At 38.3% G+C, this 18,153-nt stretch overlaps 1 protein-coding gene across 1 annotated transcript in view; it reads left to right on the forward strand.

Moving 5' to 3' along the window:
• Positions 1-18,153, forward strand: part of LOC147870665 (transcription-associated protein 1-like) — an 82,108-nt gene that overhangs the window by 27,320 nt on the left and 36,635 nt on the right. The window contains exons 2-5 of the mRNA XM_087342216.1: positions 14,328-14,876; positions 15,376-15,461; positions 15,732-15,953; positions 16,294-16,499. Of these exons, the coding sequence (XP_087198342.1) occupies positions 14,864-14,876; positions 15,376-15,461; positions 15,732-15,953; positions 16,294-16,299 (327 nt within the window). The 5' untranslated portion in view covers positions 14,328-14,863 and the 3' untranslated portion in view covers positions 16,300-16,499. The remainder of the gene's footprint in view (positions 1-14,327; positions 14,877-15,375; positions 15,462-15,731; positions 15,954-16,293; positions 16,500-18,153) is intronic.

An 18,153-nucleotide genomic window follows, 5' to 3' on the forward strand; every position in this document is an offset into this window, starting at 1 on the left:
AAGCACTAATTGTGTTATATGGGGATTGTGTGAGCGCTTAATTTCGTTATTGATAAGTGGTCGTGGCCGACTTTGCGCATCCTCCACCTCACGAATTTGATGCCTTCGTGCGAATTTCTAAAAATCGATAAGACATAATAGAGTATGAATATCACTAACTTACCTGTGGCATGACGTCCATACAAAATTTCAATAATTTCTGAGCATCCATTCGCTTTTCCCAAAATTCGTGCGCAGGAAACCATTTTGCTCTGATGCAGATTACTCCGTTTTTGTTGGTTTGGGTTGGGGTAGGTTAGGTTAGGTTAGGTTAGGTTAGTGGGGCACCTGCGCAGACGTTGTTGCGCAGTGCAGTCATATGACTTGCGCATGTGAGGGCACCTTGAGTTCGTTATGGTTAATTGTATATGATTAAACACTCAAAAATTCGATTCCGTCACTTAAAATAGTATATTATATTCTGGGCTTCACTTTCATAGCTGATTTAATTTTTTTACAAGGATATTTTATTGGACACATACTTTCAGTATTTGCAAGTACACCAATCACTTATCACTTAAATATGATGTTATTGAATATTTCATTGTGGAAGTGTATATGTTGTTACACGAAGAATAATTTATTAAAATATTTATTTAATTTTATATTACACTACATGTAATTACTACAGTGACCCCAGTCATCGTTATAAAGAATAAATGTTCTAAAAATACATAGGTCCAGCTTCAGAAGATACACGATGTCTGTATATGATTTACGTGTTACTAACTCGTACAAACGTCTTTACTGAGCACACATGGCATGGAAATGTCCATTCACTGAAGTCGTATGTCTCAATGTGGCGAACCGCACATATTCTTGCGTGTTATGTTGGATTGTTGTTTCAATTTTTTCTATTCTCACACGTCACCGAGAAGACATCCTTACACTGTGATTCAGTGTAGGTAGCACCCGCTAATACTTGATTGAACGGTGGTAATTAATCTTGTTAATGGTCCCGAAGAACTCTATTCCTAGAACACAAAGTTACGTTGATACTGACCGACCGGTATCAAATAATCCCAACCGTAGTTTAATGGCGACTATTCCAATGGGACCAGCCGACTGTTCCAAGACAGAATCAGTACTGACTGGCTTCTGATTGGTCCTCGATGCAATTCGAAAGTATTGATTTTTTTCCATTGAGTTCGTCACAGATGGCACGTCTTATCTTTGGTTCCGTATTTTTCCGATAGACTGCGTCCTTGTGTTTGAATGTCTGTGTCCTCGAGTATATGTGAGGCAATATTTTCGATATATTTTGTAGAAGTTTGACATAGGAAACCAATATGTTACCACAAGTTTGACGTGCGCCACGAATTCCGCGCCCACCAAACATTGCAATTGATGTACCAGAAATTTATATTCAGTTTCTTTGTGAGCGATTTATATTAATAAATTACGTACTATCATTCACGTATGTTTATTCCGATTCTTTCGTTACATGATACTTATTTATAGTGAGTTAGATTGGGTCATCGTTACGCATGAATCTGCTACGTATTTGCGTCAACATCTACACTGCATCAATTTTGGAAGAAATATTTCTTGTGGAAACATTATGTAATTTTAGACGTGTTATGATGTATTACACGCATATAAGCACTAATTGTGTTATATGGGGATTGTGTGAGCGCTTATTATCTTTATTGATAAGTGGTCGTGGCCGACTTTGCGCATCCTCCACCTCACGACTTTGATGCCTTGGTGCGAATTTCTAAAAGGCGATAAGACATAAGAGAGTATGGATATCATTAACTTACCTGTGGCATGACGTCCATACAAAATTTCAATAATTTCTGAGCATCCATTCGGTTTCTCCAAAATTCGTGCGTAGGAAACCATTTTGCACTGATGCAGATTACCCCGTTTTGGTTGGTTTGGGTTAGGTTAGGTTAGGTTTGGTTAGGTTAGTTTAGGTTAGTGGGGCACCTGCGCAGACGTTGTTGCGCAGTGCAGTGGTATGAATTGCTCTGGTGAGGGCACCTTGAGCTCGTTATGGTTTATTGTATATTATTAAACACTCAAAAATTCGATTCCGTCACTTTAAAAAGTATATTATATTCTGGGTTCACTTTCATACCTGATTTAATTTTTTTACAAAGATACTTCATTGGACACATACTTTCAGTAATTACAAGCACACCAATCACTTATCACTTAAATATGATGTTATTGAATATTTCATTGTGGAAGTATACATGTTGTCACACGAAGAATAATTTATTAAAATATTTTTTTAATTTTATATTACACTACATGTAATTACTACAGTGACCCCAGTCATCGTTATAAAGAATAAATGTTCTCAAAATACATAGGTCCAGCTTCAGAAGATACGCGTAATCTGTATATGGTTTACGTGTTACTAACTCGTACAAACGTCTTTACTGAGCACACATGGCATGGAAATGTCCATTCACTGAAGTCGTATGTCTCAATGTGGCGAACCGCACATATTCTTGCGTGTTATGTTGGATTGTTGTTTCAATTGTTTCTATTCTCACACGTCACCGAGAAGACATCCTTACACTGAGATTCAGTGTAGGTAGCACCCGCTAATACTTGATTGAACGGTGGTAATTAATCTTGTTAATGGTCCCGAAGAACTCTATTCCTAGAACACAAAGTTACGTTGATACTGACCGACCGGTATCAAATAATCCCAACCGTAGTTTAATGGCGACTATTCCAATGGGACCAGCCGACTGTTCCAAGACAGAATCAGTACTGACTGGCTTCTGATTGGTCCTCGATGCCATTCGAAAGTATTGATTTCTTTCCATTGAGTTCGTCACAGATGGCACGTCTTATCTTTGGTTCCGTATATTTCCGATAGACTGCGTCCTTGTGTTTGAATGTCGTGTCCTCGAGTATATGTGAGGCAATATTTTCGATATATTTTGTAGAAGTTTGACATAGGAAACCAATATGTTACCACAAGTTTGGCGTGCGCCACGAATTCCGCGCCCACCAAACATTGCAATTGATGTACCAGAAATTTATATTCAGTTTCTTTGTGAGCGATTTATATTAATAAATTACGTACTATCATTCACGTATGTTTATTCCGATTCTTTCGTTACATGATACTTATTTATAGTGAGTTAGATTGGGTCATCGTTACGCATGAATCTGCTACGTATTTGCGTCAACATCTACACTGCATCAATTTTGGAAGAAATATTTCTTGTGGAAACATTATGTAATTTTAGACGTGCTATGATGTATTACACGAATATAAGCACTAATTGTGTTATATGGGGATTGTGTGAGCGCTTAATATCGTTATTGATAAGTGGTCGTGGCCGACTTTGCGCATCCTCCACCTCACCAATTTGATGCCTTCGTGCGAATTTCTAAAAATCGATAAGACATAATAGAGAATGAATATCATTAACTTACCTGTGGCATGACGTCCATACAAAATTTCAATAATTTCTGAGCATCCATTCGCTTTTCCCAAAATTCGTGCGCAGGAAACCATTTTGCACTGATGCAGATTACCCCGTTTTGGTTGGTTTGGGTTGGGTTAGGTTAGGTTAGGTTAGGTTAGTGGGGCACCTGCGCAGTACAGTCATATGACTTGCGCTTGTGAGGGCACCTTGAGCTCGTTATGGTTAATTGTATATGATTAAACACTCAAAAATTCGATTCCGTCACTTTAAAAAGTATATTATATTCTGGGCTTCACTTTCATAGCTGATTTAATTTTTTTAAAAGGATATTTTATTGGACACATACTTTCAGTATTTGCAAGTACACCAATCACTTATCACTTAAATATGATGTTATTGAATATTTCATTGTGGAAGTATACATGTTGTCACACGAAGAATAATTTATTAAAATATTTTTTTAATTTTATATTACACTACATGTAATTACTACAGTGACCCCAGTCATCGTTATAAAGAATAAATGTTCTCAAATTACATAGGTCAATATTTTTTTTTTTTTTTAATTTTCCGTCGTTTACACAAGCTTATTGTTAAAATGATATAAAATTTCACATAAAATTGTTAAATTTTAAAATTGACGACACGTTTCGATTTACAATCTTATCATCGTCAGGTCAGATTGTATATCGAAACATGTCGTCAATTTTAAAATGTAACAATTTTATGTGAAATTTTATATGATTTTAACAATAAGCTTGTGTAAACGACGGAAAATAAAAAAAAAATATTGTATTGAAACACAAGCATGATGCAATTAAGATATAAGCTACATAGGTCAAGCTTCTGCAGATACGCGATGTCTGTATATGATTTCCGTGTTACTAACTCGTACAAACGTCTTTACTGAGCACACATGGCATGGAAATGTCCATTCACTGAAGTCGTATGTCTCAATGTGGCGAACCGCACATATTCTTGCGTGTTATGTTGGATTGTTGTTTCAATTGTTTCTATTCTCACACGTCACCGAGAAGACATCCTTACACTGAGATTCAGTGTAGGTAGCACCCGTTAATACTTGATTGAACGGTGGTAATTAATATCGTTAATGGTCCCGAAGAACTCTATTCCTAGAACACAAAGTTACGTTGATACTGACCGACCGGTATCAAATAATCACAACCGTAGTTTAATGGCGATTATTCCAATGGGACCAGCCGACTGTTCCAAGACAGAATCAGTACTGACTGGCTTCTGATTTGTCGTCGATGCAATTCGAAAGTATTGATTTCTTTCCATTGAGTTCGTCACAGATGGCACGTCTTATCTTTGGTTCCGTATTTTTCCGATAGACTGCGTCCTTGTGTTTGAACGTCGTGTCCTCGAGTATATGTGAGGCAATATTTTCGATATATTTTGTAGAAGTTTGACATAGGAAACCAATATGTTACCACAAGTTTGACGTGCGCCACGAATTCCGCGCCCACCAAACATTGCAATTGATGTACCAGAAATTTATATTCAGTTTCTTTGTGAGCGATTTATATTAATAAATTACGTACTATCATTCACGAATGTTTATTCCGATTCTTTCGTTACATGATACTTATTTATAGTGAGTTAGATTGGGTCATCGTTAAGCATGAATCTGCTACGTATTTGCGTCAACATCTACACAGCATCAATTTTGGAAGAAATATTTCTTGTGGAAACATTATATAATTTTAGACGTGTTAAGATGTATTACACGCATATAAGCACTAATTGTGTTATATGGGGATTGTGTGAGCGCATAATATCGTTATTGATAAGTGATCGTGGCCGACTTTGCTCATCCTCCACCTCACGACTTTGATGCCTTCGTGCGAATTTCTAAAAAGCTATAAGACAAAATAGAGTATGAATATCATTAACTTACCTGTGGCATGACGTCCATACAAAATGTCAATAATTTCTGAGCATCCATTCGATTTTTCCAAAATTCGTGCGCAGGAAACCATTTTGCACTGATGCAGATTACACCGTTTTGGTTGGTTTGGGTTAGGTTAGGTTAGGTTAGGTTAGGTTAGTGGGGCACCTGCGCAGACGTTGTTGCGCAGTGCAGTCGTATGACTTGCGCAGGTGAGGGCACCTTGAGCTCGTTATGGTTTATTGTATATTATTAAACACTCAAAAATTCGATTCGGTCACTTTAAAAAGTATAATATATTCTGGGCTTCACTTTCATACCTGATTTAATTTTTTTATAGAGATATTTTATTGGACACATACTTTCAGTAATTACAAGTACACCAATCACTTATCACTTAAATATGATGTTATTTAATATTTCATTGTGGAAGTATACATGTTGTCACACGAAGAATAATTTATTAAAATATTTTTTTAATTTTATATTACACTACATGTAATTACTACAGTGACCCCAGTCATCGTTATAAAGAATAAATGTTCTCAAAAAACATAGGTCCAGCTTCTGCAGATACGCGATGTCTGTATATGATTTCCGTGTTACTAACTCGTACAAACGTCTTTACTGAGCACACATGGCATGGAAATGTCCATTCACTGAAGTCGTATGTCTCAATGTGGCGAACCGCACATATTCTTGCGTGTTATGTTGGATTGTTGTTTCAATTGTTTCTATTCTCACACGTCACCGAGAAGACATCCTTACACTGAGATTCAGTGCAGGTAGCACCCGTTAATACTTGATTGAACGGTGGTAATTAATCTTGTTAATAGTCCCGAAGAACTCTATTCCTAGAACACAAAGTTACGTTGATACTGACCGACCGGTATCAAATAGTTCCAACCGTAGTTTAATGGCGACTATTCCAATGGGACCAGCCGACTGTTCCAAGACAGAATCAGTACTGACTGGCTTCTGATTGGTCGTCGATGCAATTCGAAAGTATTGATTTCTTTCCATTGAGTTCGTCACAGATGGCACGTCTTATCTTTGGTTCCGTATTTTTCCGATAGACTGCGTCCTTGTGTTTGAACGTTGTGTCCTCGAGTATATGTGAGGCAATATTTTCGATATGTTTTGTAGAAGTTTGACATAGGAAACCAATATGTTACCACAAGTTTGACGTGCGCCACGAATTCCGCGCCCACCAAACATTGCAATTGATGTACCAGAAATTTATATTCAGTTTCTTTGTGAGGCGATTTATATTAATAAATGACGTACTATCATTCACGAATGTTTATTCCGATTCTTTCGTTACATGATACTTATTTATAGTGAGTTAGATTGGGTCATCGTTAAGCATGAATCTGCTACGTATTTGCGTCAACATCTACACTGCATCAATTTTGGAAGAAATATTTCTTGTGGAAATATTATGTAATTTTAGACGTGTTAAGATGTATTACACGCATATAAGCACTAATTATGTTATATGGGGATTGTGTGAGCGCATAATATCGTTATTGATAAGTGGTCGTGGCCGACTTTGCTCATCCTCCACCTCACGACTTTGATGCCTTCGTGCGAATTTCTAAAAAGCTATAAGACATAATAGAGTATGAATATCATTAACTTACCTGTGGCATGACGTCCATACAAAATGTCAATAATTTCTGAGCATCCATTCGATTTTTCCAAAATTCGTGCGCAGGAAACCATTTTGCACTGATGCAGATTACACCGTTTTAGTTGGTTTGGGTTAGGTTAGGTTAGGTTAGGTTAGTGGGGCACCTGCGCAGACGTTGTTGCGCAGTGCAGTCGTATGACTTGCGCAGGTGAGGGCACCTTGAGTTCGTTATGGTTTATTGTATATTATTAAACACTAAAAAATTCGATTCGGTCACTTTAAAAAGTATATTATATTCTGGGCTTCACTTTCATACCTGATTTAATTTTTTTATAGAGATATTTTATTGGACACATACTTTCAGTAATTACAAGTACACCAATCACTTATCACTTAAATATGATGTTATTTAATATTTCATTGTGGAAGTATACATGTTGTCACACGAAGAATATTTTTTTAAAATATTTTTTTAATTTTATATTACACTACATGTAATTACTACAGTGACCCCAGTCATCGTTATAAAGAATAAATGTTCTCAAAATACATAGGTCCAGCTTCTGCAGATACGCGATGTCTGTATATGATTTCCGTGTTACTAACTCGTACAAACGTCTTTACTGAGCACACATGGCATGGAAATGTCCATTCACTGAAGTCGTATGTCTCAATGTGGCGAACCGCACATATTCTTGCGTGTTATGTTGGATTGTTGTTTCAATTGTTTCTATTCTCACACGTCACCGAGAAGACATCCTTACACTGAGATTCAGTGTAGGTAGCACCCGTTAATACTTGATTGAACGGTGGTAATTAATCTTGTTAATGGTCCCGAAGAACTCTATTCCTAGAACACAAAGTTACGTTGATACTGACCGACCGGTATCAAATAATCCCAACCGTAGTTTAATGGCGATTATTCCAATGGGACCAGCCGACTCTTCCAAGACAGAATCAGTACTGACTGGCTTCTGATTGGTCGTCGATGCAATTCGAAAGTATTGATTTCTTTCCATTGAGTTCGTCACAGATGGCACGTCTTATCTTTGGTTCCGTATTTTTCCGATAGACTGCGTCCTTGTGTTTGAACGTCGTGTCCTCGAGTATATGTGAGGCAATATTTTCGATATATTTTGTAGAAGTTTGACATAGGAAACCAATATGTTACCACAAGTTTGACGTGCGCCACGAATTCCGCGCAAACCAAACATTGCAATTGATGTACCAGAAATTTATATTCAGTTTCTTTGTGAGCGATTTATATTAATAAATTACGTACTATCATTCACGAATGTTTATTCCGATTCTTTCGTTACATGATACTTATTTATAGTGAGTTAGATTGGGTCATCGTTAAGCATGAATCTGCTACGTATTTGCGTCAACATCTACACTGCATCAATTTTGGAAGAAATATTTCTTGTGGAAACATTATGTAATTTTAGACGTGTTAAGATGTATTACACGCATATAAGCACTAATTGTGTTATATGGGGATTGTGTGAGCGCATAATATCGTTATTGATAAGTGGTCGTGGCCGACTTTGCTCATCCTCCACCTCACGACTTTGATGCCTTCGTGCGAATTTCTAAAAAGCTATAAGACATAATAGAGTATGAATATCATTAACTTACCTGTGGCATGACGTCCATACAAAATGTCAATAATTTCTGAGCATCCATTCGATTTTTCCAAAATTCGTGCGCAGGAAACCATTTTGCACTGATGCAGATTACTCCGTTTTGGTTGGTTTGGGTTAGGTTAGGTTAGGTTAGGTTAGGTTAGTGGGGTACCTGCGCAGACGTTGTTGCGCAGTGCAGTCGTATGACTTGCGCAGGTGAGGGCACCTTGAGCTCGTTATGGTTTATTGTATATTATTAAACACTCAAAAATTCGATTCGGTCACTTTAAAAAGTATATTATATTCTGGGCTTCACTTTCATACCTGATTTAATTTTTTTACAAAGATATTTTATTGGACACATACTTTCAGTAATTACAAGTACACCAATCACTTATCACTTAAATATGATGTTATTGAATATTTCATTGTGGAAGTATACATGTTGTCACACGAAGAATAATTTATTAAAATATTTTTTAATTTTATATTACACTACATGTAATTACTACAGTGACCCCAGTCATCGTTATAAAGAATAAATGTTCTCAAATTACATAGGTCAAGCTTCTGCAGATACGCGATGTCTGTATATGATTTCCGTGTTACTAACTCTTACAAACGTCTTTACTGAGCACACATGGCATGGAAATGTCCATTCACTGAAGTCGTATGTCTCAATGTGGCGAACCGCACATATTCTTGCGTGTTATGTTGGATTGTTGTTTCAATTGTTTCTATTCTCACACGTCACCGAGAAGACATCCTTACACTGAGATTCAGTGTAGGTAGCACCCGTTAATACTTGATTGAACGGTGGTAATTAATCTTGTTAATAGTCCCGAAGAACTCTATTCCTAGAACACAAAGTTACGTTGATACTGACCGACCGGTATCAAATAGTTCCAACCGTAGTTTAATGGCGACTATTCCAATGGGACCAGCCGACTGTTCCAAGACAGAATCAGTACTGACTGGCTTCTGATTGGTCGTCGATGCAATTCGAAAGTATTGATTTCTTTCCATTGAGTTCGTCACAGATGGCACGTCTTATCTTTGGTTCCGTATTTTTCCGATAGACTGCGTCCTTGTGTTTGAACGTCGTGTCCTCGAGTATATGTGAGGCAATATTTTCGATATATTTTGTAGAAGTTTGACATAGGAAACTAATATGTTACCACAAGTTTGACGTGCGCCACGAATTCCGCGCCCACCAAAGATTGCAATTGATGTACCAGAAATTTATATTCAGTTTTTTTGTGAGGCGATTTATATTAATAAATGACGTAATATCATTCACGTATGTTTATTTTGATTCTTTAGTTACATGATACTTATTTATAGTGAGTTAGATTGGGTCATCGTTACGCATGAATCTGCTATGTATTTGCGTCAACATCTACACTGCATCAATTTTGGAAGAAATATTTCTTGTGGAAACATTATGTAATTTTAGACGTGTTATGACATATTACACGCATATAAGCACTAATTGTGTTATATGGGGATTGTGTGAGCGCTTAATATCGTTATTGATAAGTGGTCGTGGCCGACTTTGCGCATCCTCCACCTCACGACTTTGATGCCTTCGTACGAATTTCTAAAAAGCGATAAGACATAATAGAGTATGAATATCATTAACTTACCTGTGGCATGACGTCCATACAAAATTTCAATAATTTCTGAGCATCCATTCGCTTTTTCCAAAATTCGTGCGCAGGAAACCATTTTACACTGATGCAGATTACCCCGTTTTGGTTGGCTTGGGTTAGGTTAGGTTTTGTTAGATTAGGTTAGTGGGGCACCTGCGCAGACGTTGTTGCGCAGTGCAGTCGTATGACTTGCGCATGTGAGGGCACCTTGAGCTCGTTATGGTTAATTGTATATTATTAAACACTTAAAAATTCGATTCCGTCACTTTAAAAAGTATATTATATTCTGGGCTTCACTTTCATACCTGATTTAATTTTTTTTCAAAGATATTTTATTGGACACATACTTTCAGTAATTGCATGTACACCAATCACTTATCACTTAAATATGATGTTATTGAATATTTCATTGTGGAAGTATATATGTTGTCACAAGAAGAATAATTTATTAAAATATTTATTTAATTTTATATTACACTACATGTAATTACTACAGTGACCTCAGTCATCTTTATATAGAATAAATTTTCTCAAATTACATAGGTCCAGCTTCTGCAGATACGCGATGTCTGTATATGATTTACGTGTTACTAACTCGTACAAACGTCTTTACTGAGCACACATGGCATGGAAATATCTTCTCACTGAAGTCGTATGTCTCAATGTGGCGAACCGCACATATTCTTGCGTGTTATGTTGGATTGTTGTTTCACTTGTTTCTATTCTCTCACGTCACCGAGAAGACTTCCTTACATTGAGATTCATTATAGGTAGCACGCGTTAATACGTGATTGAACGGTGGTAATTAATCTTGTTGATGGTCCCATAGAACTCTATTTCTAGAACACATAAGTTACGTTGATACCTACCGACTGAAATCAAATAGTTCCAACCGTAGTTTAATGGCGACTATTCAAATGGGACCAGCCGACTGTTCAAGACAGAATCAGTACTGGCTGACTTTGGATTAGTCCTCGATGCCATTCGAAAGTATTGATTTCTTTCCATTTATGCTACTAATAAATAATGCAGTAACTTAAAATGGATCTGGATCTCTGGAGTCCAGCGCACAGACGTGGAGACATGGTGGGCCGTCGGATCTGCGCGTTGGCAGCCTCGCCTCTGAAGATTGCAGACCTCAAGTAAACAAATGGTCAGAGTGCAACAAGGTTTGCTGAAGGCAAATGTTTTAGCATCTATCCGAAACAAGAAATATTAAGTGGCGTTTCTTTGGAATTCCGTACGCCAAACGTCCTGTCGGCGACCTCAAGTTCAAGGTAACGAGAAGTTGATAAGTGGCAACGTAAGTTCTACATTGCGGTGTGTATTTTGTGAAAAGTACATAAATCATTCGCAAAATATCGCCGTGTCCAGAGGAAAAATGCCACCAAAATTACGAAAAAAACCTTAGTACCTGAAATGTCACATCGTACATTGCGTCAAAGTGGCCGCGCGGTCCTTGTAGCCTCTTGGTCGCAGGGACCGTGGGTTCGTATCCCACGCCTTTCTGTGATGTGCTTTCCTTTGTACAGGTAGAGTAGTATCCTGTCTTTTGTAACTCTTTTTAACAAATTTCTGTAAACGTCACGTGTTATTTCGCCTCTTTGTGTAGAGTCTTCTGTCAGAATGTGAAGTGTAATTGTGAGGTAATTTTTCAGAACTCAGATGTCATACTGACAGGAGCAATAATTCATGTACTTGCTGAGTTCGAACTAGTTAGAAGACGATTTTAATATTATCTTCCTATGTATGTAGTGCTGCCTCTTCAATAATATTTACTGTGTTTCTTCATTTTCTAATTCGGGGATGTTGGGTTTACAACTTCATGGTCATTGGTGTGGTACTATCCATTGATAAAATTTTCAGTAGCATAATGTGGTCATGTTCTCCAATGCAGGAAATTGTGATCATTCTTAAATCAAAGGCCAAGGAGTACAAAATATACATTGTGCCCACTTGGAAAATATTTGATATCGTTGCCACTATAAGTAGCAGCCTACAGTTGGGAGATTAATCAAGAGTAATAACAACACCTGCACATGGGAATCCGTGGTCAGCCATTTCCAATCATCTCAGAGGTTCAAAACATATTTCCCTAAAATCCATCGTAATGTTTCCATGCCACACCCCCCCCCCACGTCAATGAAGTGGCCAGTTACAATAAATATTCTTTCAAACACAGTACGTGCATGCCTTGTGCATCAATATTATTGAAATGCCACCTTCCTTCCTTTTATTATCCTACAAGTAACATGAGATGCACATAACCTGAGAAATTTTGTGCTATACGTGTAATAATTGTAGACTGAAATCTTCATTCAACAATATTTTCCTTAGCAGTTTGTTTACCAACATTTGCAATTAACCATTATTCTGGTAACAGATTAATGTATTAGAAATAAAAGATAACAAATATGAAAACATGACTCCATTCTTCCACACTTTCACAGTTTGTTGATAATTTGTCAGAAGACGGCATTCTAAAATTTCCATGCAAGAAAGAGCATGTTCATGAACCTAAAAGCAAATATTGTCATCTATGCTACATTGTATGAGCTTCTGACACTGACTTTATATAAACCACAAATTAATAAATAAAGTTTAATCAAAATTCTTAACCCTCTTCCAGCCTAAATACTTGAAAGCACTTTTGTTCGTGGTCTTTGGTATCTTAGACATTCGAATTTTGTTCCTGTCTCCTAGTGAAATATGTTGAAATGGTGACTGTCTTTGCGTTGCCACAGCGTTCTCTTCACTTATTGGTTTCAGTTCCCGGACTGTTCTAACGTAACGTTAAACTTTCGTGTGTGTGAAATGATAGAGGTTTCAGTCTTTTGAATAAGGGTAGGAGATGGATAGAGATTGAAATGTTATAAGCTCTCTGCATTATGTCCTTATATTCTTAGTTGCATTTAACAATTTCACCAGTACATTAGTAAGAAGTGTGATGGCTCCCCCAGTGGTGAATCGTTTTCCGTTTGCTACGTGAGGAATCACATATAACCACTGTAACTGTCTGTAAAGAAATCTAAAATGTCAAGGGATTCTATAATAACTTCATTTAAAATAGTGTCAGGTTTGCCGTAATGCAAAGAATATTTTGATGAAAATGGATTATACAAATGCTTATTACTCTGGTACATTGCAGCCAAAATACAAATTAACGCAGTTCACTTTAGGATGGCAGGAGCATGTGGGTAAGTGTAGATTAGTACTGAGGGAACGCGATAAGACCGCAAAGTTAGGATCGTGGTTACTCAGCTGCTTGGAGGGAGGAACAGTCAGGCAAAATTTACCGCAGTGAGGAGATGGTCAGATTCCTGGTTCCCAAAAAAAGGAGGCATAATATTGTTTCTTTAAAGTGGTGCTAAAGAGAATATTTTATATTATGTTTCAGTGAACTACAGCACAGTTTACATTTACAACAAACTCATATATGATGGGTACCTGATGTAAAGTTTATGTAATCACAAATATATTTTGTATTCCTGATAACAACCACAATACTTCATGTGGACAAGAAGGCAGAAGGGCTTTAATTACGTTTCAGGTGCTTATAAGTTTACAAACTGTGGAGTGGTATTTCAGGCAGCATTTGGTTCGGCAGTGCCGTGTAGTGTTCGCGGAGGGGCATGTACCTCAGGGGTATTGTCGGTAGATGACAGGACAGTTCGTCAGGGTGCGCATATATTGATCATTGAATATCCCTCATGCTCCGCCGGTGGCGGGATGTGTTCGCTGTTTTTCAGACGTTGCCGTCCCTGCGTGCGAGAAAATGGCGCAGCTCCTCTGCTGTTATTGTTTACTTCGGACGGCGTGATGGTAGGATGCATGCCCAGTCGAGTGCAGCTTTACTCTCTTATATTTCCAATGCTTGCAAGTTTATTTGAACTGATGTTTGTCATCTTTCTCCTGTGTGAAGTACGTAAAGTGGGAAATATTTTGGTTGCACGAAAGGCCGGATTAGTTGCCAGTAGGTTATTAATGTGGTGTAGAGTGCCTTCGTAGTAAGAATTAATACTGGTCTCTCAATGCGGATGTTTATTTCTGTACATGGTTTTGTTTCAGGTAGGCGTGAATGCAAGCATATGGGATACTTCAGCCGTTATGCAGTTTCGAGTCCATCATTACTACGGAGGTAGCAAGACTTTGCTCCGGTAGCTGACATGACCATTGTGCATGATGGACACAATTCATCAGGCGATGCGGTTGGGATGACCCACAGACACGTAGTGGCAGCCTCAGTTTTTGTGACTTGCATGTGGAAATTCAGTAGCTCATTATTTACTGGTACAGTGAGCCTGTTAGAGGCTGTATCACAATTAGTTTGTGTTTAGTATCCTGCCAGTACCAGGAGGCTTCTACAAGTAATGTATTTCTTTGTCATATCATAAACCCAGATTTCCCATTTACTCTGTCCCTCATACATCAGTTGCTGATTTAGGAAGCAGCTACTGCATTGGCCACTGCTGTGACCATTGAACATTAGGATGTGAGTGTAATTATCTGTACTCATTGTGATTGATGATCCACATGTGGAGATCTCCGCAGTCCATGGGATTCCGTACAGATTGCAGGACAAGCAAGACAGAGCCACTTACCAGATGGCAGTCACAGGTAAGTTCATCCATTTGAGTAAATTGTTTAATAAACTTCTTTTCTGAATTACAATGCCATTATTGAAGGAAGAAGACCTTTTGTCCTGAAAAGTAGCAAATGGTTTTAATGAAATAAAGAACTTGTCTATTTCTTCTATTGAGACTACAAAGAAACAATGAAGAACGTGATTTTTCTTTGCCAGTTTAAGGAACCACATTTTGAGGCTGACCTCCACATAGTTCTATAATTGAGAATGCATGGAGTTTACCTCCATGCTCCCACTGCCTCATGGCATTGCGCTTAGTCACAAGGATAACTTCAGCTGATATAGCGAACCATTAAATGTTTGAAAACCATAATCGGTGTTGGTTTTCTGTAAGTCCAAGTGGTGTTAGAACCCAAAGACCACTGTGAGAACCTGAAATCTCTCTTAAAACCACATTTAGTACGTGAACTTGTTGAAAGCGTCTGCTTCATATCTGGAACAGCCAGTAAGGCCTGTTGTGTAAGTTGGTAGGAGTGTTTGTTGCTGCAGCCATGAAAGAGTTACGACGGTGTTCCTTGTGTGTCACTACACAATGGTGGCGATATCACAGGCAGCTGGTGAGTTCAGTTTTATAAATTTAGATTGTTCAACATTGAAACAATTTATATTACTGATGGTGAAGCTTCCACCTTTGCTTCCAGAAGGCATTATAAAGTGGCATTACTGATGGTGATATGGAAAATAAATCTAATTGATACGGCTACCTCTTGCCCCTTGTCGGTTGAATTCACCTTAGTAGTAGAAGTGCTACAGATGTTGGCTGTATTGTAGTGGCTTGCCATTTCTTAATCTTTCATTTACGTCCTTTCTCCATGACATCAAAACAGGCGAACCTGAAGGGCATGGACCGACTGGTGTTTACAGACTCCCTCGCTGTCATAATGGGGCACGAGGAGAGGGAGCCCTGTAAGCCGGGACACCTGGCACTTGTTCTTTTCTTGGAGACAGCGATCAACATCCTCGGCTCCAAACCGACGGCAAGCGAACTGTTCGTTAAATATCCACTGAATCAGTGGCAAGGGAAGTTGCGTGGGTCTGACGTGAAGTGTGTGAGTTGTAGAGTTTGTAGTTGCAGTATTATGACGTGTGGAATAATGGCCCACTTGGCGAATGTTTTAAATTTGTTGGGGGGGAGGAAAGAAAGGCTCCAGTATGAATCTGTGAGCGAGGGAGTTCAGAATTTGTCAGGTCGCTGGTCGTGACCCGTATTTAAAGTTAACTTGTGAATGGGTTTGTAATGAACTTGACAGAATTTGTCTTCTGAAAATGGAAGGTGCTTGTTCATTGGCTAAGGTGGGAGTGTTAACTGCTTGGTGAAGTAAAACTGTGTGTTCTTAGAAGAGTGTGATGTCTTGATTTCTTGAATGTGAATGTATTTTCTCTTTCTAGGAGTAGCAGATTACGAGAAACAGAATGATCCTTCAGATTCTACTGAGCACCACGTGACCCGCGTACTGCCAGCCAGAGAAGCGTTGAAGTACGTGCGGCAACAGTTGGCAGACCGACTTGATGTCAGAAGATTAAACCTGCTGGGACAAAGAAGGAACCTCGTATCCGCAAGAGACTGATATCGGTCTGAACCAGGCATTCGTTGTGTGAGTACATGAGCATTAGAATGTATTTGATGTGGTTGTTGTGTGAGAGAGATGAGTCTGTCCAATTTTATTAGGTACTTTAGATGTTGTGACTGTAAGTGTGAGAGTTGATATGTTGAAAGACGTAAATGTGGTGAGGGATTGGCATTATTGCAGTATCTGTGGTACGCTAGAGGCATTCATGATATTGTTCATAGGATATCAGAATGTGAGGTTTATTTATCCTTTTTAGACGAGGGTGGTGACTATTTGTGATAAGGTTTTGTTACACGTGAGATGTGTGCAGTGCTGAGGAGCCTTTAATGTGGTCTGTTTACTAATTAATAAGTGAGCATTTGCCAGTGTAAGTAATTTAGTTTTGTGCACAGTGAGCGGAGCTGCCGGGATATTTTCTGTGCTTTTGGTTAATTTTGAGAGTTTGCTGTGTTGAGCAAGGGGATCGGTTACAAAACTCGTAAGTTTGTGGTGTGGTGTTCGTTATGAATTTGGATTTGCTTGCAAAAATGGAGATGACTGTCAGAGGTTCCATTTATTTGAGACTTAACCATAAGTTGAGAGTTGTCAGGTGTCAGTCTCATGGACATGTGATGAGGCTCAGTATTACTTCTGGTATATTCCGTGGTTGCGGGTGGGGTAAGGGGATTTGCATTAGGATCGAGGAGTGGTTTGGTTGGTTGGAACCAAGTATAGAAAGGCAGTGCCACTTATGTGGGTCACAATGTACCAGTGCTGGTGTTGTCAGGATTGTTATTTTATGTCTGTAAAATGGTTGTGAAGAGTTCTTGGCTTACGAAAGACTAATTTGTTAGTGTTGTCAGTCAGATTGTTTATAGGAAGAATGTAGAGATTGTGTTTTTGTGTGTGTGAGAGAGAGACAGGCCGAAGTTATTGACCATTTAGTTTGGTTAAAGATTGTTGACCTGGAAATGAAATGATATATGATGTCTGTTTGGTGTTCGTTGACCACTTTGGCTGCTCCCTCATAAATATATTTTTACATAACCCCTCCTTCCTCTCATCTTGGGCTCCCATATCGCACCCACTAAAACCCTCAGTTATTTTTTTTAGAGGGCAGAAATCAGGAAGGAAATGCATACAATACGAAACCCGTGTCTCCCCTCCTTTCATTTCTAGAACTACTACTGTAAGAATCCGCGCTGAAATGGAAGGGAGAGGACTTTAAGTGGTACAGCTCTTTTGCAGGATTTTTGTTAAAATATTAGAGTGTTTGAGCTGTCTGTGAGTGAAGATTCCTTTGCGTATGATTCTTGGAGGTAGAACGTAGCTTTGTTTGTTGCACGTTTTATTGATCTTGTTATTGGGTAGTCAATCAACATACGATCACGATGTTGAAGGGGTCCCGGGATATTAATAAACATTGTGACCACAATCAGAAATTCTCGTGTAGACATGCTGTCAATTCAGTAATCAGCGTGCACTAAAACTCATCTCGTAAAACTGTTTATTGACGTAATGTCAGATACAAAATATTGTTTTGTAGAATTGCTTTCTTTATTTTGTTGTGTTTCTACTTGTTAAAGTTGTTACATTGAGAGTGCTGCTGCTGGTGTCATGGAGAGATGTTTCCTCAAAGTAAGAAATTTTTGGTGGCTCTCCTTTACTTAGTGGGGAATCCCCACGTCCACAGTACAGA

This window comes from Zootermopsis nevadensis, unplaced genomic scaffold (assembly GCF_977971745.1).
Source record: "Zootermopsis nevadensis isolate Lab colony 2312 unplaced genomic scaffold, Znev_1.0 Znev_ptg000227l, whole genome shotgun sequence".
NCBI lineage: Eukaryota > Metazoa > Arthropoda > Insecta > Blattodea > Termopsidae > Zootermopsis > Zootermopsis nevadensis.